We start from the raw sequence: 23,414 nt of genomic DNA, 5'->3' as shown, positions 1-23,414 counted from the left end.
AGAAGGGGAGGGAGAATTTAAACGTCTTAGAATTAATTTCAAGCTGTTCACACAGTAGGTTTACAAAGAAAGAACTAAAAGCAACAATTATAGCAGGTAATTTCTTTTAGGTTTGACCGAAGATGTTGCTGTAAGGAGAGATGACCAGATGGGACATGTATCAAAGGAAGCCGGAGCCAGACAAACCGTAGTCAAAGGGAAGAAACAGGAGGAAGCCTGAGGCAGCTGAAGCCAAAGAAGAATCTGCAGAAAAGAACCAGCAGAGAGAAAATTCAATTCTGAATTCTAGGAAGGAAGGAAGGAAGGAAGGAAGGAAGGAAGGAAGGAAGGAAGGAAGGAAGGAAGGAAGGAAGGAAGGAAGGAAGGAAGGAAGGAAGGGGGAGAAGGAAGGAGGGAGGGAAGGGAAGGGAAGGGAAGGGAAGGGAAGGAAGGAAGGAAGGAAGGAAGGAAGGAAGGAAGGAAGGAAGGAAGGAAGGAAGGAAGGAAGGAAGGAAGGAAGAAAACAGTGGAAGATTTTTATAGTATAAGTAAAGTGGCAGAAATTTAAGTCATTTAGTTAAGTTCTAAAAATTAGGAATTAAGTTCTAAGAATTAATTTACACTTGGTTACTCTAGATAAATGTGTCTACAAAATATATATTCACTGTCTTGTAAGTATACTTTGTCTTATGTTTATACAGTATTAAGCAGCTTTTCTTCTGCTTGCTAGCTATGTGTGTCTGTGTCTGTGAGCTCAGAACAAAACTCAGAATTTCTTACTTATTTCCAGAAAAAGAGTAGTAGAAGAAAAATTAACCGCAAAAAAATTCACTTACTTAGCCAGCAGGAAAACATTGCAACTGGAATTATTAGTACTGCAATTAAATGAATCCTACATCTTGACTGATGATCAGGTTCTTAAAAGGCAAATTTGAAAATATTATCTTAAAAAATAATCTAAAATCAGAAAACATCCTTATGTTCATGTGCCCAGAATGTTAAATTTAGCATTTTGTTTGCTGACTCGTTCAGGTTTTCCAGACAACATACATCAGTATTAATTACATTGCAACAGAATACAACTTGTACCAAAAAATAAAACCAATAATTATTTAGGTATGAACACAATCATGAATAAATATAAAAGGAGGGAAAATATCTTGAAATTAAATAATAACAGAAGAGACAAACATAAAAACTGAAATGGGATAATTCAGACAAAGATAAGGAACCTGTCTCTTACAAACACAGAATTAGAAGGGGCTATTTAGGCACTGAGTCCTCCTCCTGTCTTCCAGGAATCTAAATTGTTGTACAAGTAGTCCTCAACTTACGATCAAAATTGACCCCCAAATTTCTGCTATTAAATGAGACTGTTGTTAAGTGAATTTTGCCTCATTTTATGACCTATCTTGCCACAGTTGTAAAGTGAATCACTGTAATTAAGTTAGTAACATGGTTGTTGAATGAATCTGGCTTCCCCGTTGACTTTGCTTCTCAAAAGGTCACAAAAGGGATCACGTGCACCTAGGACATTGCAATTGTCATAAATACATGCCAGTTGCCGAGCTTCCAAATTTTGATCATGTGACCACGGGGATGCTGAAATGGTTGTAAGTGTGAAAAATGGTCGTAAGTCATTTTTGTCCAGTGTTGTTGTAATTTCAAGCAGTCATTAAATGAACTGTTGTAACTTGAAGACTACCTATACTGCAATTTTATTAAGTCATCTGCAGTGAATTACTAACCCGTCTTCTGGGCCCATTTCAGTTATTCCTCTTGAGCGCTTTGGGTGCTTTACAGCAGTTTCAGCATCCTGCAGTCAAGGGATCACCATTTGTGGCCTTCTCAGCTGGCTTCCAACCAGGAAAGGCAATGGGAAAGCTAACAGAGAAAGTCACAATTGTCCCATTTAACAACTGTGATTTGCTTAATGACTGCAGCAAAACAGGTCATAAAACTGGGTGCAGTCACATGATGTAATGACCATACTGTTTCACAAAGAATTTTCCAGTGTCTATTGTGGTTTTAAGGCAAAGACTATCCATAAATAATCCCCAAACCTACCTTCTATAATACAGTCACTCAGATTGATGGAGTTGCTGGCGCTTGAATTGGAAGCTATAACATAACATGTAATTTTCTGAAGATGCTTTGAGTTCCTGTGAAGCTGAACAACCGAATCATTTACATAGGTAATTTCTTCATTTCTGATGTAGTCCCAAGAATAGTTCAAAGGTAGATCCTGACTTGCTGACGTACAGCTTAATTGAATGGTATCATTGTTAACAGTGCAGTTTATATCAGGCCGTACTGAAGGTGCAAGAGAAGGACAAAGTGATAAATAAAATAGAAGTTTCAGTTACATATATAAGGGTTACATGACAATATTTTTATAGCTTCGTTTAAATTGGGTTTTTAGCCAAACGCCTCCCCCCCCACCACTTCTTAGAACAGGTACTCATTTTCCTATTCAAAATAAAAATATTTTTCGCCTCTCTCCTGATCAAAGTGTTTTCAAACTTTGAATTATCGGATTGTGAGGACAAAGACTCATTATCAGGTAAATAATATTGTTCATTGCACATTATTTTGTTTTTAATGAACTATTGGGATGGCACGTAGACCTAAATGTTCAACAGGTAGCTTAATTTAGCTGCACAATCTGCTGGGCATTAAAAAAAACAACCATTAGTGAGGGATTAAACAATTAAAACTTATATGTAAAAATGTATTGAATAGGCTTCTGGCATTTGGTGTAACCACCAAAAGAAAATACATTTTATTCAAGTGTACATCAAATTGTTTTAGGCTTGATTATTTTTTAATAACATTAATTTTATATCACCAAATTAAAAATGTAATATTGATGTTTGCTATTGATCATACCATAGTGTAATTACCTTGAAATGTGTGTTTCAGAAACCAATAAAGTCAGTAACTGGTAGAAACTTTCAAAGGCAAAATGCATTTCATTTTAATTATGTCTCTTTTATGTGGTTTTATGGTTGTATAAATGGGGCACTTCCTGCTGCCATTCTCTTTCTCAATTTTGAAGAAAAACAAAAAAATGCACTGGTTAAATCTGGCCTTTTTGATCCTGAATTTTGGTGATATAACACTGAGGGATGTTTGCTGCTTCTATGGATAATCAGCTGAACTGTTGAAAGGTACATATAGAAATCAATAGAGACATTCTAGATCAGGCATGTGAAACTTGCAATGTCACATGATATTGTGTGATGTATCATGACTTTTTCCCCATTGCCAGCAATGGGGTGGGTGCAGTTTTGGTGTGATGCATCCAGCCCAGGCGCTGGCAGTTTGACAGTCCTGTTCTAGATGTTGCTATGACTGGACTGACAGCAACTGAACATACCTTCCCCCATAAAGCATGATGACTCCCTCAGATGATTCCCCAGATACCTCTCTGGATGTTAATTGGGAGGAGGATGAACCAATCCCAGGCACATCAGGAGGGGAATCAGCTGATGGCTCTGAGGTGAGTGTTGCACGTCCAAGCAAGGTGGAGCAGTTGATGAATAAGCACAACCGTGGCTCTTTTATAACTCATGGACTTCAATTCCCAGAATTCCTCAGCCAACATGGCTGGCTCAGGAATTCTGGGAGCTGAAGTCCATAAGTCATAAAAGAGCCGAAGTTGCCTACCCCTGGGCTAGACTCAAGGGAGTTGGCTGAAGCACAGCTGCAGCAGGACAGCTCTAAGGCTTCAGGTGGGGAAAGCATGTAGGTGCAGCAGGTGAGCAATGAGTCTTCTGCACCTGGTCCAAGAACACGTAGGACAGAAAAAAGGCAGGAGTGGCGAAGGTCATCCCAATTACTGGCAAGGAGGCAGCCTCATCCCTCTTGATGGGATGCACCAGAAACTGGATATTTAGCACAGCAGACAGATGGAGATAATGTTGGGAACAATATATTCATTTCCTAGCTGTGTGTCTCCTGATCATTGGGATTCCTGCCTTGCTTTGGACTGACACTGTGCCTTGACTTTGGACTGTGCCTTATGGACTCTTCTTGCCTTCTGAACCCTCTTGTATTGCAGATTTAATTTAATTTCCCTGGTGTACTTATCTTGTTTGGGAACTTTTGAGTACCTTGTGGACTCATTGGCCATTGCTCTGTGGACTAGCATTGGTTTGTATTTGGCTGTTCTGGGTTTTTGATGAAGGGAATTGCTGGGGAATAAAACCACTAAACCACCATCATGTGTGCATGTGCATGTGCGTGAGCAGTACATAAAGACTTGACCAAAATTTGTGTTTTAATTATATTGGGTTTTACAGTTATGCCAAATATTCATTTTTATAGTTATAAAGTCTATTAATACCATTATATTACAGCACATTGTGATAATGTAAGCATTAATGTAATGTTAATTTAAAATGAAAATAGAACCTTTCTGCCCCTTTAGTATATGATCTAGTGTACTGCTACTTACCTAGTATTTTCAGATCAAAACATGTTACTTTCATTTCCTCGTTAATGAAAGCTTCTGCTGTGTAATTTCCAGTATCCTCTTTTGAAAGGTTTTTGAGAAACAAATTGCCAGAGGAAGAATCAAGACTCAGTCTTTGATTTTCCATTCTAGGAGGAATACTGAATCTGGATTTAGCCACTATATTTTCTCCTTTCTTCCAATAAATTCTTGTTAGGTTGTCTTTAACTGATGGTGACAAAACAATGTCTTCCCCTTCAACACCAACTATGAATTTATGATTACTGCAACCTACAATCAAAGAAATAGAAAAATAGAAAATAAGCTGCCTGTGATAATCAGCTACATCATAACCATCACACTATGCTTTTAGGTTAAGCATATTGTAAAAATACAGAAAGGGAGCAAGAAGTTGTGTATTGACATGTGTGATCTGTAATAGACTAGCAGTCCAGAAATTGTAATATGAAGCAGATGAGGTACTAAGAAGAGTCAGGTCTGCATACAGAACTTCATCACGGTAGGTCAGTTCCAATGGCTTTAAATCCTAAAGATGGGAAGGTACTGAAAACACAATGTTGTTGTTGTTGTTAGCTGCAAAGTCATGTCCAACCCATCGCAACCCTATGGACAACGTTCCTCAAGGCCTTCCTGTCTACTACCATCTTCTGGAGTCCATTTAAGCTCACACCTACTGCTTCAGTGACTCCATCCAGCCACCTCATTCTCTGTCGTCCCCTTCTCCTCTTGCTCTCAATCTTTCCCAGCATTAGGCTCTTCTCCAGTGAGTCCTGCCTTCTCATTAGGTGGCCAAAGTATTTGAGTTTCAACTTCAGGTTCTGGCCTTCTAAAGAGCAGTCAGGGTTGATCTCCTCTAGGACTGACCGGTTTGATCGCCTTGCAGTCCAAGGGACTAGCAGGAGTCTTCTCCAGCACCACAGTTCAATTCTTTGGTGCTCAGCCTTTTTTATGGTCCAACTTTCACTGCCATACATTGCAACTGGGAAGACCATAGCCTTGACTATACACACTTTTGTTGACAGGGTGATATCTCTGCTTTTTAGTGTGCTGTCTAGATTTGCCATGGCTTTCCTCCCGAGGAGCAAGCGTCTTTTAATTTCTTGGCTACAGTCCCCATCTGCAGTGATCTTGGAGCCCAAGAAAATAAAATCTGTCACTACCTGCATTTCTTCCCCATCTATTTGCCAGGAATTGAGAGGGCCGGATGCCATGATCTTGGTTTTCTTAATGTTAAGTTTCAACCCAACTTTTGCACTCTCCTTCTTCACCCGCAACAAGAGGCTCTTTAGTTCTTCTTCACTTTCTGCCATTAGAGTGGTATCATTATTTTTAAGCTGAAAACACAATAGCTGCCTAATTTTGATAAGAGGTTAAAATGGAAGGAATATACAAAGGCCATCATGGATACACAGAGAACTCTGGAACACTGAACATAAAAAGGGACAAAAATAAGAAGTAGGAGAAGGAGCACACAGTCTCTTAGAAGATATAGACCTATATCAGAAAGAACAGTATTCAGGGTGCAGAAAAGTGATGATTAGAAGGCAGAGCTTCGTAGCTCCTGTTTTGCTCCTTATAGAAGGGAAACGGAACTTTAACTGTGGAAACAGAGACTTGCAGTGTCCTGATTTCTCAGAATGGATCAAGTAAAACACAGCACCCAAAGCCCTTCTTGTGAATTGGATCTACTTGTTTTCTTTGTTCTTTATGTAGAAAAATATTTGTCTATGAATTTGATTCTTTTAGGTAGATAGCAATGCCAACTATGATCATCTAATGGATACGAACAGAGCTTCAGCTACCCCAATTCTGTTATCAGCATTCAAAGGATCATTGTCAGGCCTAAGCCCAAAGAGACATAGTGAGATCCAATCCAATTCTTTATTTGCTTACACCTAATAGACAGAATCTTGCCAGACTAAGGATATAACTATCTAACCTAGTAGATGCCCTGAACCTTTTCCTTCCTCCCACATCCAGTTCAGGACTGTGCATTCTCCTGTCTTGGCCCCTTCTCTTTAAAGCAGGGGTGTTAAACTGCTGGCCTGTGGGCCGGGTGCATCATGTGGAAGCCATGCCCACCCCATTGCCGGCAATGGCAAAACCATCCTGATACATTGCACAATGTCACTTGATATCGTGAGTTTGACATGTCTGCTTTAAAGCATTGCTTCTCCCTGTGAAGCCATGAGGCTACTAGTGGCATTCCTTCCTCTTCCTCCCTCCTTCAGCTGCAAATTCCATGACAATGATAGCAATAACAATAGCACTTAGACCTATATACTGCTTCAGAGTGCTTTACAGCCCTCTCTATGTAGTTTACAGAATCAGCATACTACCCTCAACGATCTGTGTCCTCATTTTACCAACCTCGAAAGGATGGAAGACTGAATCAACCTTGAGCCAGTCAGGATCGAACTCCTGGCAGTCAGCAGAATTAGCTTGCAATACTGCATTCTATCCACTGCACCACCATGGCTTTTTTGGTGATGCATGATGATGGAACAACTTCTTTTTCCTCCTTCTCGAGTCAGTGTTGATTCCTAGCTGCAGCCTGGAAAGTGCCTGCACATTTCAGAAGCAATTTGTTCTTGCCTGCTTCCTAGAGCTGAGAGAGAGTCACTGGCCAAGATTACCCAGCTGGCCTTGTGCCCAAGAAGGGACTAAAACTCATGGTCTCTTCGTTTCTAGCCTGATGCCTTAACTACCACACCAAAATGGAACATAGCAAATACTTTGATGGCCTAATCATCTATTTTGAGATATTAGAAATTTCTCTGCCTACAATGTTGTCAGGGGCCTATACTAGAAACTAAAGCTAATTGTGTAAGTGTGAAAGGAAACCCGGCAGTGGCTAGAATAACCTGGTCCTTATTTGTTTTCCATCCTTGGAATTCAAGGCAATCTGAGGACAATTGGACCACATCATATTTCCAATTGTAAAAGGAAAGTGCAGATAGCGTAAAAGCATTGGTATATTGGAGAAAGAGCTGCCTCCTAGGGCAGCAGTCCCCAACCTTTCCAGCTTGGCAGCCTGGCCAGGCTTGGTGTGTGCATGAGAGAGAGAGTGGCAAGCACACGCATGCACGTACAGCTCCATTTGAGGAGGTGTGAGTGGAGGGCGCTTGAGCAGAGGGTGCTTGTGCTCACGTGCAAACCTGCACTTGTGGATGTAGAGAGCGCTTGCATTGTGAAGGTCCACTCATGCAAGCAGAGGGTGGTTGTAATCACATGCAAAGCTGTACTCCATGCAAGCACCCTCCATTCACACAAGTGGAGCTTCATGCGCGAGCATGAGTGCCCTCTGCTCACACAAGTGGCACTTCGCGTGCTCTTGCCCATCTCTCCTGTGGTTTAGAGCATGCCGCAGCCTGGTAGTGGGCCATGGCCCAAGGGTTGGGGACCCCTGTCCTAGGGGAGAGCAAAGAGGAAGAATTTGCAGTCTGGGGGGGGGCAGAGAGACAGCTTAGCAGATGGCTAAGACTGAAGGAGGAGTTGCCTTGACAAGTCAATAGCATGAAATTTGAAAGGGAAAGCAGAACCCAGCGGTCTCAATATTCCTGCAGAGATAATTGAAAGTCTAAGCCAGCCAACAGGTGATAAGACACCTTCCTTTCCTGTCCCCTGGCTCCTCCCAGTGCAAACTGAGAAACTGGTTGAAACTGTTTTTGCCAATGTTTCTGGCAGCAGTTCAGGGTAGCTGGCAGCATCAGAAGTCAAAGAAGGTTGTTATAAATTCAGGCAACAAAGGACAACAGAAATGTGCATAGGATTGTTTAGGAACTAGATCAACACAGAGGAATAGACATAGACATTAATGTTAAGTGTAGTACAATATAGCACAGGTTTAGTATTTATTTTTATTTTTTTATTTTAATCCCATTTATATCCTGCCCTTCTCCGAAGACTCAGGGCGGCTTACAATCTAAGCACAAATTAAATGTGCTTAGCAATAGCCTTCATTCTATGTATATGCCTGCTTATTTAGTTTAAAGCTCTTTAAATTTAGAGATTAAGATTTTTATTATAATAAAAAACCTCTCTAGAAACAGGGAAGATGACAATAGTATCTCTGCTAGTGGCCCATATATTCCATTTCTCAAAAGAGCCTTCGCAGTAACTGTTGCTAAATTCTCCAAATCAAGGCCTTCAGATAAGACTTAGCTGGCTGTCTCTACCAGCTAGCACAGCCTTAATCTTCTTTCTGATGTCTTTAGACAATCTCCCTACTCTCCTTCTCTCTGCCTGGGAGACAATCCTAGGCCCTATCATTCTTCTCTTTGTGTACCAGTTACTAGGTCAACTCCCTTACATTGATTCTGAATCATGCATCTCTTCTTGTTTAGTCTCTAGCCCCTAGCCCATTTCAAAGTTTATTTTGTAACTATTCTCTTCATATGAGAGGCTCTCTGTAAAACTTTCTGTCATCTATTTCTCAAACTCAAATTATCAGCAAAGAAAGTACAGTTTGTAAGTCTTGGTGGTTACGTAACAGGGTAGCAGGTAGCAGTTTTCCATTTTCTCACGTAGCCCTTCTTTTGGGAAGGGTGGGGTATGCTCTCCAAACCTTCCATTGATTCCTGTTTTGCAGATAGCCAGCTCTGAATCATTTTCATATCTAAACAGATAACCATCCATTTTTGTTGTTTCCTGACTGATTTGAAAAGTTTGAATTACAAACTTGTATGGCTATAGTGTGAGATATCACTGGGTGAGTCTTCAATTAGTGACTTTAATTTTTTCAATATAAAGTTATAGTTGGTATTCTATGACTATAGTAATTTACAATCTCATTGGTTTTTTAATAGATACACATGAATCAAAATTCACTTCAAAATTTTCCACCTCCTGCTCCAGAACATAGGCCTTCTTTTCTGAATACTTTTTTTATTTAAGCAAGAGCTTTAAAAAAAATTTGAATACCCTCCATCTCTAAGTGTGGCAACAGGTTTGCTCCTAATTCCCCATCAGATACATTTAAAAAAATGAAAGATTAAAGTCCAGAGCTCTCAACATAAGCTGACTACACAAAACAACTTTTAAACTCTTAGAAGGCTTTTTGGCATTCAGGAATCCAATGAAGCTTCAGAGGTTTACTCTTCTTAATTAAGAATTTGAAAACTTTTTCTTTAGTGGAAAAATCAGATATAAACCATCCACAATAACTTAAGAATAATTTTACATTTTTCTTAGTCATTAGAGTTCAATCTATTGATTAGCTTGCACCTTTTTCTCTTCTAGTTAAATTACTTGACCAATTACATAGCTGAAATATTGCAGTTCAGAATAATCTAGATGACATTTGGCTGAACTGATGATAAAGTCAGCTTCTTTGAAACTGGAAATGAGATGACATTATTTAATTGCTACAAATGTTCCTTATGGATAATACTGTAAATTGCAGCATTATTCAGACAAGCTCCATAGTACATTCAGAATAAGAGAACAACAGGATTGGAAGAGATCTTGGAGGTCTTCTAGTCCAACCCCATGCTCAGGCAGGCGACTTTATACCATTTCAGACAACTGACTGTCCAGTCCCTTCTTAAAAGCCTCCAGTGATGGAGCACCCACAACTTCTGAAGGCAACTTGTTCCACTGATTAATTGTCCTCACTGTCAGGAAATATTTCCTTATTTCTAGGTTGGTTCTCTCCTTGATTAGCTTCCATCCACTGCTTCTTGTCTTGCCTTCAGGGGCTTTGGAGAATAGGTTGACCCCCTCTTCTTTGTGGCAGCCTCTTAGATATTGGAACACTGCTATCATATCACCCCTAGTCCTTCTTTTCATTAAACTAGACATACCCAATTCCTATAACAGTTCTTTATATGTTTTAGCCTCCAGTCCCCTAATAATCTTTGTTGCGCTTCTCTGCACTCTTTCCAAAGCTTCAACACTTTTTATAATGTGGTGACCAAAACTGGATGCAGTATTCCAAGTGTAGTCTTACTAGGGCTTTGTAAAGTGGTAATAATGCTTCATGTGATCTTGATTCTGTCCCTCTGGTAATGGCTTTTTTGGCGGCTGCTGCACATTGCTGCAATTCTGCCTAGAAGAACTTTGTCCATAGTTTCTAAAAGGCTGTTGGTGCACCATGACAAAAGTTATTTTTCTAGACAACTATTTGAGTTGTTGCAAAGGCTGTCTTTTCCTCAGAATTCCTTTCCAGAGATATTCAGTATCTCATATTTGCATTTGGTTATGCCCTTGAGTAGGTATTTAACTCCACATACCTACAGTAGATCATCTACTCTAGGCATCAGGAAACTGCTGTATTGTATTACTACTAGTCATGGACTGCAATAAAAAATATTTCAAACTATTTTGAAGTTTTGTTACATGAGACATCTTAGATCTATATAAGGTCACACTGTTCCATAAATATACCAAAGGTTTGTACCAATATAAGAGAATATTTGTATTTCAGAGTTGAAATGTGGCTGCTTGGTGCTTTCTGAGCTTGGTTGTTTTTTTGCAGATGATTTATTATTGTCAGAACCTCAATGTATATCTTTCTTATACTTTCATTTTTCGGTTCTGCCATTCGATGTGGGGGGAACGCTTGTGCTGGGAATGGGGAGAAATGACCTGTGGGATTTCTGCAATGTACTTCCTTTGCTCTGATTTATCCTCTTTGAAGTATCTTACTTCGGGATGTGAAAGGAATATGCCTCTGGCCATCTGCCTTATCTCACGTTGGATGGGAAGAAGCTGCAGAGAACTTGACAGCCTTGAGAATGGCATCTTATCGGTTCTTTCCCACAACAACTTAACACCTATGGATTGGCTCAATTCAAACCAGCCGGATGGGGTGGGATTTGAAAGGGCTCTTTTAATGTAATGTTTTGTTCAGGAAATCCTCAGATCCTGCCTTACTATCTTGCTATCAATGCCTTCCAATAAAAGTTCCTGTTGAGACAATGCAAGTTTCAAGAGTTTGGCTTTCTTGGGAGACTTAACTGAGGCAGGTCCTTACATTAGGCAGAATCTGTAAAGTGGTCAACCCAGAGGGAAGAAAACCCCTACCATGGAGACTATGTAAGTCAGACATGTCAAACACAAGGCCCGGGGGCCAGATGCGGCCCGCGAAGTGGTTTCATGTGGCCCGCGAAGCTATCCTGGAAACAGTGAGGGAACGGTCATCACTGCCTTGGCCCTGGCCCAGAGACCCTCCTTCTGCCAGAGAACCTCAGATCTGTCCCACTCCTGCCCAGGCCCCCATAGGCACCCTTGATGTGAACGATCTAGAGCTGGCCATGCCCACCCAGTAGGCCAGACATGTCAAACACAAGGCCCGGGGGCCAGATCTGGCCCGCGAAGTGGTTTCATGTGGCCCGCAAAGCCATCCTGGAAACAGTGAGGGAACGGGCCCCGCTGCCTTGGCCCAGAGACCCTCCTTCTGCCAGAGACCCTCAGATCTGTCCCACTCCTGCCCAGGCAACCATAGGCACCTTTGATGCGAACCATGTAGAGCTGGCCACGCCCACCCAGTAGGCCATACACACTCTAGCCACACCCACCCGACCCCTTGAGGGCAACTGCAATGCTGATGCGGCCCTCAGTGAAATTGAGTTTGACACCCCTGCAGTAGGCCATACGCACTCTAGCCACACCCACCCAGCCCTTGAGGGCAACCGCAATGCTGATGCGGCCCTCAGTGAAATTGAGTTTGACACCCCTGATGTAAGTGATGTCTAACCACGGCAGTGAGAGTGAGCACTGCCCCTCCTCAAGGTTTACCCAAGCGACAGCTACTCCAACTCCTCTGGCTCAGGAGATGAGGCTGCAACTAGGGAGAAACTCTCGAAACTGAGATGGTCGATCAGTGTCAGAAAGAAGGAGGACTGGGAAGGAAGGTCCTGGAAAGTGACCATTGACCAGGGCAGCCGCAAGCTGGGTTGGAAACTTGAGATGGATCGGTCACTCAACCTCAGCAAAGAAGAGGATGAAAGGCCAACCTGATCTGATTGCTTCCTTAAGCAAGCCATAAATCTGATGGTGGAGGCTGTTTTTTTTAATTGAAAAGTTTTACAATTTTTAAATACAATGAACTCCCTCCTCCCCCTCCCCTCTCCCCAACCCTCCCCTCCCCTCCCCCCTCCCCGACTTCCCAGAGCTGAATACAGGGTATAATAATACAAACATAAACTAAAATATGCTAACAACAAAAATAAAACATTAAGTTCTATCGGACTTTGACTCTCCATAGTCATAATATTAATAAAGTAACAAATAATACAAATAATAATAACAAATCATACATCATAAAAATCCACTACTTATTCAAATGCTAAATGAAACTTTTTAGTCCCATATTTATTCTGAATATATTCAATCCATCTTCTCCATTCCACAATATATCTCTGTTGCGATTGATCTTTCAAATATGCCGAAATCTTTGCCATTTCCGCCAAGTTGGAAACTTTCAAAGTCCACTCTTCTATAGTCGGCAATTCCTCCTTCTTCCAGTATTGTGCAACTAAAAGTCTTGCCGCCGTAATTAGATGCAACATCAACTTAGTGTCTGTAACAGTAGTATCTGTAATAATACCCAATAAAAACAATTGCAGAGAAAACTTTATCCTTTTCTTAAATATCTTTTGCATATTCCACCAAATTTTAATCCAAAAGGATTTAACCTTTTTACAAGTCCACCATATATGAAAATATGTTGCATCCTCACAACCACACCTCCAACATTTGGGCTGGCAGTTCGGATACATACTTGCTATTTTTTTAGGGTCTAAGTGCCACCTATAAAACATTTTATAAAAATTCTCTCTTAAGTTTTGGGCCTGTGTAACCCAGATCTTTTCCCAAGTGTCCATTGTTATAATTCTGGGCCCACTTTATCATACAATCTTTAACAAGTTCCGTTTCTGAGTCGATTTCTATCAATGCATTATATATCCTTTTAATATGTGCTTGACCTTGATCTCTAATTTGTTTTACCAAATTTTCATCAGTCATCGAAAAGCCAGCTTTCTGGTCCTCTTTCCATCTTGCCTGTAATTGCCCATACTGAAACCAAGTTTGTACAATCTTTTCTTCTTTTAAAATATTATATGGCTTTAATTGCCACACATTTCTTTCTAGACTTAAAATTTCCTTATATGTAGTCTCATCCTGTTTGAATCCCACATTTATATTTTCTATTGCATGTTTAGGTATTGCCCAAATTGGTATCTTATAATTTAACTTATGTCTATACTTTTTCCAAACTCGCAACAGAGCTTACCTTAAAATATGTATCTTAAACACATTATCCACCTTCTTATCATACAATAAATATGCATGCCAACCAAATAACAAATCATGACCCTCAAGATTTAATAATCTCCCTTGTGTTAAATTAAACCAGTCACTTATCAATGACAAAGCAGCAGCCTCATAATATAATTTAAAATTAAGCATTTTAAGACCACCTCTTTCACGCGTATCTTGCATTATCTTAAATTTAACTCGTGGCTTTTTCCCTGCCCAGACAAATTTATTAATTCCTTTTTGCCATTCCTCCAGATTTAAATCCTTTTTAAGTATAGGTATCATTTGAAACAAAAACAAAAATTTTGGCAAAACATTCATCTTCACTGCTGCAAATTCTTCCCAATAAAGACAATTGTAATTTTTTTCCAACTATCTAATTCTTTTTGTATTTTTCCCCATAACATTTCATAATTATTTTTATATAACTTCACATTTGAGGCTGACAGATATATCCCCAAATATTTAATCTTTTTAACTATTTCAAATCCCGTTAGCTCTTGTAGAGCAGCCTTTTGTGCTACAGTCATATTCTTAGACAATATTTTAGTTTTTTGTGTGTTTATCTTAAATCCAGAAACTTTCCCATATAACATTATTATCTCCATCAATTCTACAACTGAGTAATCCGGCTGAGTTACTGTAATAACCAGGTCGTCCGCAAACGCCCTCAATCTGTAATACTGATCTCTTATTTGAATTCCCCTAATTTTATTTGAATCTCGTATTTTAATCAGTAATATTTCCAATGTTAAAACAAACAATAAAGGTGACAGCGGACACCCCTGTCTTGTACCCTTTTCAATATTGCATGATTCTGTCAAACTGTTATTTACTATTATACGAGCTGTTTGCTTCTGATATATTGCCCTAATAGGTTGTAAAAAATTTTCCCCAAATTCCATTTTCTCTAATACTTTCATCAAAAATTGCCAGTCCAATTGATCAAAAGCTTTTTCCGCATCAATTGGTTCATCCCTTCCTTTTGTTCTTGCGTAAGAACAAAAGGAATCCATCTGATGGGAAGATCAAAGAGGTAATTACCTTACTAAGGGGTCAGTTTGATATGTTAATGGCAGATCAAGTAGCAACTAACCTACAGTATGCTAGACATAACACTTTTTGTAATGCTAATAAACCGGGTAGAAGGTTAGCTTACTTGTTAAGGAAGAAGGAAAGAGCTTGCAATATAGATAGAATAGAACATAAGGGTAAAGTAGTGTATCAGCAGAATCTTATTAAAAAGACTTTTGTTGATTTTTATTCTAAGTTGTATGCTAGAGATAAGATTAGAGATGTAGATATAGATGGATACTTGATGAATGCTAATATTCCTGTTCTTACGCAAGAACAAAAGGAAGGGATGAACCAATTGATAACTGACGAAGAAATTTTTCTAGCAATTAAACAATTAAAAGTGGGTAAAGCACTGGGAACTGACGGTTTGACTGCCATTTATTATAAAAATTTACAGTTAGAAATGGTGGAACACTTAAGAGAATTGTTTAAGACAATTCAATTGGGAGGAGGAGTGTCTTTTTCTTGCAAGTTCCTTTCTTTTCAAACATCTCTCAATTCCAAGTCATCCTTCATCTCATGGAAGTTCAAATACTTGCTCTGACAGCTTTTTCAAGATGGCGGACGTGCAGGCGGACGTGTTGGGCTGAGCTCTGCAAGTTTCAGAGACTAGGCGTCCTAGGAGCCCCTCAGGGGTGCTTTATGCCCTCTGTGTTGGGGGGGGGTAGTGATAGGCAATGAATTAGGCAGCTAGACAACTGCTGTCTGCTGCCTGCTAATTTTACCGTTTGGCTGTCTGCTGGTCTGCTGGTCTGCTGGTCTGCCGGCTCGTCGTTTACAGCGTCTTCCTGCCGCTTCAGGCCATTTTTCGGGCCGTTCTCGGCGGCGTCGGCGTCCTCAGGTGGTTTCTGACTGTTTGCGATGTTGGCGGAGGCGTTTTCGGGCCGTTTCGGGTCGTCTTGATGGTCATTTCGGTTCGCTCTTGGCTACGGCGGCTACGGCACTTTTGGACCATTTTGACGGTGGCGGAGGTGGCGGCGTTCCCGGGCTGTTCCAAGACATACTTAACAGCGTTGCCTGCGTTTCGGGCCGTTTTCGGGCCGCTTGCGCCGGTGGCGATGTCCGGGCCTTTTCGGCCTGTTTTCCTCCAGCTCCGGTGGCGTTTTCGGCAACAACGGCGGCGGCGGCGGTGCTTGCAGCGGCGTTTTCGGCAGCGGCAGCAGCAGCAGCAGTTTCGGTGGCTTGGCGGCGGCATGGCTCGTCACTTGTTTCAGTCCCTTGATGGCTCTGCTTACCCCAGATGGCCAGGCATCCTCAGTGTTCTTGGTGGCCCCGAAGGGTCCCGGGTTAGCCGGTTAACCCCGGTGAAGCCTAGTGGAGCCCAGCGGACTCTGTTTGTTCCGGAGGAGCCTGAAAGATCCGTGCTCTGTGCGGCACCTATTGTCAACTGGTTGGTGCCGATGGATCCCGACGGGGCCCAGAGGAAACTAGCAGGCCTGGAGGAGTCATACTCTGCAGGCCACGCTCTGGAAGGCCCCAATTATTGTATACCTGGGGGCCCATGGAGCGGTGGCCAGGAACAATCGCCTGGAGTGGTGGAGCGGCGGAGGACCTGGTTATTAGCAGAGTGGACTATTATGGCTTATTGTATCTTAGCCTGTACGAATTATTGCCTACTGCCTACACATCTTCCCCAAAGGATTCAGAGGACCCTGGGTATAAGCCACCGTGAGAGGGTGGCTTGAACTTACATCTGCTGCCCCTAGAGGTGAGAGCTCTATGGGGCATGCTGTACCTAGAGTGTGTGTTCCAGACCACCCCCGGGAGCAGGCTCCACGACCGTCGTGAGAGGATGGTGGTCGGCCTGTCCTGGGGGTTTGCCCAGCTTGAGTGGCAGTGAAGCTGGGTGGAGGGTCTGGACACCCATTTATCCTCTGTTTTGGACCCTCCTTATTAATTATGGACTGCCTTTCACCTGGATTTGCTCCTTATGCCTTGTTTTCGTTATACTTCCACGGACTTGTTCGCCCTCAGGGGGGCCCCCCCTTCCTGGGTGCGACCCGCCTTTCTGGCCACTTATAATCTTGATGAAGGGCCCGATTGTTGGGACCCTGAGAGATGGCTGGGCACGGGTAGGGGCCTCCGATATAAATCTAATAAGAGGCCCCTGGTCAGTTTTTTATCTAAATTTTTGGGGGGTTAGGGAGGGGGGTGGGAATTTCTTTTGGTCATTTGGATATGGGGGGTAGTCCAACTACCGTTGTTCAGGCCAGGTCTGGGATTGATCGTGGGGAGGAGGAGCGGGGATCGGTTGCCCCCGGGGCTCCAGGGCAGGTCGTGGGACTACCTATTCCCACGTTAGGGAATGGCAGCAGGTGTAGGAACAGAGGGCCGTATCGATCTCAGGGAAGGCCTCTCCGCTGCTTGCAAGCGGTGAGGCACTCCGACCCTCTGTCTCCGCCCCGAGGTCCCGGGAGCGAGGATGTGCAGCCTCCTGAGCTCCGGTTGGTGTACTTGAATGCCAGGTCTGTTGTTAATAAAGTTCCTCTTGTCCGGGATCTGGTCGAGGGTGAGCAGGCGGACCTGGCTTGCATCACGGAGACTTGGTTGGGCCCAGAGGGCGGTATTCCTCTGGTCGATCTTTGCCCACCAGGTTTCCGGGTGCTACACCAGCCTCGGGCTCAGGGTAGGGGTGGGGGAGTTGCGGTTGTTATGAGGGAGACCTTGTGTCCGCGGGAGGCCACCGTTCCCCCAGATAGTCAGGTGTGAGTCTCTCTTCCTGAGATGTGGCCCGGGTGCGCAGTTGGGCTTGCTGCTGGTGTACCTTTCGCCTAGTCACGGAGCAGCAGCCCTGCCTGAGCTTCTCGATATCCTCTCTGGGTTGGTGATTGAGTTTCCCAAACTTATAGTTTTGGGGGACTTTAATCTACCATCCCTGGGAGGATCATCTGAGCTAGCTTGGGAGTTCATGGCTTCCATGATGGCCATGGACCTGACGCAAGTAATTTCGGGACCGACTCATGTGGGAGGCCACACCCTTGACCTGATTTTCTTATCTGGACGGTGGTTAGATGATCTTGGTGGGGGCACCCCAATTGTTACACCCCTGTCATGGACCGATCATCATCTCCTGCGGCTGGTCTTCCGTTTTGCCACTCCCCACCGTGGGCGTCTGGAACCAACTAGATGGTACCGCCCCAGACGCTTAATGGACCCTGAGAGGTTCCAGGCAGCGCTGGGGTCCCCACCTGCCTCCTTCGCTCACAACTCAGCGGATGCCTTAGTGGAGGCCTGGGAAAAGGCTGCCACGGAGGCTCTTGACCGAGTTGTACCCTTGCGGCCCCTGACCCGATGCAGATCCCGTCGAGCTCCATGGTTTTCCGCGGAGCTTCGGGAGATGAAGCGTCGGAGACGGGGCCTAGAGAGCGGTTGGAGATCCAGCCGATCCGAATCCGACCGATTGCGACTAAGAACCTACATTAGGTCTTATCTCGCTGCGATAAGGGTGGCGAGGTCTAATCACTTTGCTACCCTTATCGCGTCCGCAGATAATCGCCCGGCTGCCCTGTTTAGGGTGACTCACTCCCTCCTTAATCAAGAGGTGAGGGAGGAACCCTTGCAGGGTCGTGCCGAGGAGTTTAACCAACATCTGTCGGACAAAATCGCTCGGATTCGGACCGGTTTGGACTCTGACTGGGCAGAGTCTGACGATCAGGACACGGGCGGTCTTGTCAGTATTACCTGGGAGGAGTTTGATTCTGTGACTCCGGAGGAAGTGGACAGGATTATGGGGAGGCTGAGCTCCACCACATGTTTATTGGACCCGTGCCCTTCCTGGCTGGTTTATGCAGCCCGGGAGAGGATACGAAGCTGGTTCCAGGCGGTTATATCTGCTTCTTTGACTGAGGGTAGTTTCCCCGCCGTCTTGAAAGAGGCAGTGGTGAGGCCTCTCCTCAAGAAGCCTGCCTTGGACCCAGCTGTGTTGAACAACTTTCGTCCGGTCTCCAACCTTCGCTTTCTTGCGAAGGTTGTTGAGAGTGTGGTGGCGCATCAGCTCCCTCTGGTCCTGGATGAAGCGGATTATCTAGACCCGTACCAATCGGGTTTCAGGCCCGGGTACAGCACGGAGACGGCATTGGTCGCGCTGGTGAATGATCTCTGGAGGGCTCGGGACAGGGGATATTCCTCTGTCCTAGTCCTATTAGACCTCTCAGCGGCTTTCAATACCATCAATCATGGTATCTTGCTGCGGCGTCTCAGGGGATTGGGAGTGGGAGGCACAGTTCTTCAGTGGTTCTCCTCCTATCTCCTGGGATGTTCGCAGTCGGTGTTGACAGGGGGGCAGAGGTCGACCTCGAGGTCTCTCGTTTGTGGAGTTCCTCAGGGGTCGGTCCTCTCGCCTCTCCTGTTCAACATCTATATGAAACCGCTGGGTGAGATCATTCGTGGCTTTGGAGTTGGGTATCATCAGTACGCTGATGATACCCAGCTTTTCATTTCAACCCCAAACCACCCCACTGATGCCCTCGACGTGATGTCCCGTTGCCTGGAGGCGATTCGGGTCTGGATGGGGAGGAACAGACTTCAACTCAACCCCGACAAGACTGAGTGGCTTTGCATACCGTCATCCCGGGTTATTCAGGATATTCCACCTCTTTCTATGGGGGGTGAACTATTACCCCCCATAGATAGGGCTCGCAACTTGGGAGTCCTCCTAGATTCACAGCTCACTCTGGAAGACCACATAGTGGCTGTGACTAGGGGGGCCTTCGCCCAGGTTCGCCTGCTGCGCCAGTTGCAGCCCTATCTAGACCGGGATGACTTATGTACTCACGCGCTCGTGACCTCTCGTCTAGACTACTGCAACGCTCTCTACATGGGGCTGCCCTTGAGGACCACTCGGAGGCTCCAACTGGTACAGAATGCAGCCGTGAGAGTTGTGTTGGGAGTCTCCCGATACTCCCATGTTACACCTCTGCTCCGTGAGCTGCATTGGTTGCCAGTTGTCTTCTGGGTGAGATTCAAGGTACTGGTAATGGTGTTTAAGGCCCTACATGGCATGGGTCCAGAGTACCTTAGGGAACACCTGCTGCCGGCATCAACTTCCCTCCGCCCTGTGTGTTCCCACAGAGAAGGCCTCCTCAGGGTGCCACCGATCAGAGAATGTCGATTGGTGGCCCCCAGGTGAAGGTCCTTCTCTGTGGGCGCCCCGGAGCTATGGAACCGGTTACCGGTTGAGCTCCGGATGGTGCCTGACCTTCGCTCCTTCCGTCGCGATCTAAAGACATTCTTATTTGAACAAGCCGGCCTGGCCTGATGGGGGATGGGTGGGGTTTTTTACTGTTATTTTAATATTTGTATTTACTGTTTTTAGTTGGGCATATATTTAATCCTTTTTAACTTTTGTAATTCTGTATTTTTTATGCTTGCCCTGTTCACCGCCCTGAGTCCTTCGGGAGAAGGGCGGTATATAAATAAAATTATTATTATTATTATTATTCTCCTGCACAGCTCTGCCTGCATCCAAGTAATCCAAAGTTCACTCTCGCTGGCAGGGATGGTTGCAGCGTCCTGCTCTGCTCCAAAGCCTTGGAGCAGAGGTGTCCCGGAGTCCGGAGCAAACTCAGGCTGTGGGGGGACTCAACCCTTCAACCACCAGAATTTCAACTCTGGCGGTCTGGGGGAGCTCTACCCCTGCCTGGGCGCTCACCTCATCCTCTTCTCCCGAGGAGCGGGCTTCCGAGCCTCCAAACAGCTGATCGTCGCTGTTTTTGGCGGCTCTACGGAGACAGCGGGGCTGACAGCCGAAATGACTGCCATCAACGGAGCCTTGCCACCCGGAAGCCGAGGCTTTTAAAAAACCTTAGAGAGGAAGAAACAGACCCCTGCTGAGGCAAAATTGAGGAAAGGCTGGAGGAAGAATAGGGAAGGGGAAGAGCAAACCCACCAACCCAGCACCTCTGCCAGTGCCACAGATACCACAGGAGCCACAACCACAGCAAAGACCCCAGCTCAGGCCACACCAGCCAGAGGCAATGGGTGCAGAGCCAGAAGGAAGGGGGCTTGCCACCCCAAGCGCAAAACTCTCCCCCTTGGCATGAAGCATGATGGGGATCCCCAGCAACTGGGTTTCTTCCTGGCCCACATCCTGAGCTACATAGAGGAGTATGGCCAGGAGATCCCTAGTGAGGGTGCCTGGGTCAGAAACATCACCCTGGCCCTAGAAGATGCAGTGGCTCAATGGATGATCACCCTGCACAATCCTGATGCACCTGAACTTCAACCAATTCATGGCAGCGCTGAAATGGAGATTCGAAGACCCTTTGGCCAACTGGAAGGCCAGGGATCGCATTAAGACTGTCAGGCAGGGCCAATGCCCAGTGGCTGAATACAGTGAAGAATTCTGAGATCTGGCTTGCCATCTTTAACTGGCCAGAGAACATCTAGGTGACTTGTTTCAAGGATGGGCTGAATGATGACCTCTTCCATGCTTGTATTGCCCGAGGAGCCCCTGCCTGCCTCCATGACTGGTGCATCCTAGCCAAGGAGGGAGAGATCGACCACGCCCAAAATCAACATCATTTCAGTCAAGTGTGGAAATGTTCCCCACTGGAGAAGAAGCGAGAGGCGACAAAAGCCCCTGAAGCCACCCTGTGCTCATTTGCTTTAAATGTGGCAAAGAGGGCCATTGATCTGCAGAGTGCCAAAGACTTTGGTGAGAAAAGGAGACTATTCTGGGGGGGGCACTAACCACCACCCCCAGCATCCCAGGGAGACAGTTATAAAAAGCAGAGATCATGGAGTTCCAATACTCTGAAAAATCAGGAGGGGTAAATCCGACCCTACCGGACAAGGTTCAGAGATGCCCGACAGCAACTCCGATGATGAGCCCTTGGTAAGTGAACCCATCACACCCATTACCAGGCCCATAAAACTGCTAATCCCAGGGATGGAGAAGAAGGTGGCCCTGAAGGCTTTATTGGACTCGGGCTGCACCAGATTTTTAATAAGCCCGACTCTGGTGGAAAATCTGGGGATTTCGGTGAGGAGACTGAAGAAGCCAATTTTCTTTGGTCAGTTAAATTGGTCTATTGCAGGGGTGCCCCAGCCACCCTTGCCACAATCCCTGTAAAATTAACCATGGGGGAACCATACTGAGACTTTGACTTTTATAGTGACCCCTGGCATAGAATGGCCCCTAATCCTAGGACTGGCCTGGCTAAAAAATGGAACCTACAGGTAAACTGGAGAACGGGGGACCTGAGATTCCCAAAAGGGAAGTCCCATTCACCCAATAATCACTGCAGCCCCATAATGAAGCATAAGCATGAAGTAGTGGCAATAATCAACGATCGGGAATTAGGAGGCATACTCAGGGAGTACCAGGACCTGGCTGAGGTCTTTAGCAAGAAGGGCTCTGATGAGTTGCCCCTCACACCATCCCACAGAGTGTGCCATTGAGATTGTCCCCAGGGCTAAGCTGCCAAAACCATGAGCCACTCAATAAGTGGCAAGGAAAGATCTTCCAGCATCACAAAATGAGTGGGTACACAAGAAACATGTGAGGGTCCCTAGATTGCTCAAACATTTTCATACTCATTACCCTGATAAACCTGACTAACCGCTATGTCATATTTTCTCTCCGTTATTATTTTCTCTTCTCCAGGTGGATCTCTCTTTTCTTTAAGGGGGGGGGTGGCATGTCAGATCCTCAATGTATATCTTTCTTATGCTCTCATTTTTGGGTTCTGCCATTCTATTGGGAGGGGAACGCTTGTGCTGGGAATGGGGGGGGATGACCTGTGGGTTTTCTGCAATGTACTTCCTTCACTTTATTCTATCCTCTTTGAATTACTTTACTTCAGGGTGTGAAAAGAATGTGCCTCCAGCCTTATCTCAAGTTGGATGGGAAGAATCTGTGGAGAGACCTGACAGCCTTGAGAATGGTAACTTATTGGTTGTTTCCCACAACAATGTAACACCTATGGATTGGCTCAATTCAAACCAGCCGATTGGACATTTGGGGTGGGGTTTGAAAGGGCTCTTTTAATGTAACATTTCACACAGGAAATCCTCAGATCCTGCCTTACTATCCTGCTATCAATGCCTTCCAATAAAAGTTCCTGTTGAGACAATGCAAGTTTCAAGAGTTCTGCTTTCTTGGGAGGTTTAACGGAGGCAGGTCTTTACAATTATGTAAATAGGTAACTTCATCATTGTTAGATGATGCAATGATGATGCTACCTATTGGGAAATGAAATGTCTGCAAGAAAACAACCAAGCTCAGACAGCACCAAAGACCCCACAAACAAGTTTGTCTACTGTGGTTTTTTACTCCCCTTTTCTCTCTGATGAATTTCTCACTCCCTTAAGGGTTTTTCAGTTTGACCCTCTGCTTCTCCCTTGGAGTTTCACTTCCGCTTCTGGGACTTCTACCAAACTTGGAAACTCCCAGTGAACTACTTCTGCTTTTGAAGAAGGTGTTCTATTTTCCTCCTTTGCTGACTTAGGACTCCTTATATGGTAAGAAATTTCACTAGGGGCAGGACTAGCATCTGAAGAATGTGGTCTACCCAAACCTACACTTTTACTTCCCCATTCTCCAAACTTTAGAGCTTGGACTAATTCTTGTAACAACTTTCTGCCATCTTTTCTGTTTCAGCTGACCTAGGGATAT

The 23,414-nt window shown here is 44.4% G+C and overlaps 1 protein-coding gene across 2 annotated transcripts in view; it reads right to left on the bottom strand.

Moving 5' to 3' along the window:
* CD58 (CD58 molecule) overlaps positions 1-23,414 on the bottom strand; it is a 46,322-nt gene that overhangs the window by 18,412 nt on the left and 4,496 nt on the right. For both annotated transcript variants that reach the window (XM_081316276.1, XM_081316277.1), the window contains exons 2-4: positions 4,439-4,726; positions 2,047-2,292; positions 816-896 (exon numbers count right to left, since the gene is read on the bottom strand). In XM_081316276.1, the coding sequence (XP_081172402.1) occupies positions 816-896; positions 2,047-2,292; positions 4,439-4,726 (615 nt within the window). The remainder of the gene's footprint in view (positions 1-815; positions 897-2,046; positions 2,293-4,438; positions 4,727-23,414) is intronic.

Source organism: Vipera berus (assembly GCF_964194415.1).
Source record: "Vipera berus genome assembly, chromosome: 2".
NCBI lineage: Eukaryota > Metazoa > Chordata > Lepidosauria > Squamata > Viperidae > Vipera > Vipera berus.
The sequence above is the reverse complement of the archived record's forward strand: the minus strand, read 5'-3'. Positions and strand labels throughout refer to the sequence as shown.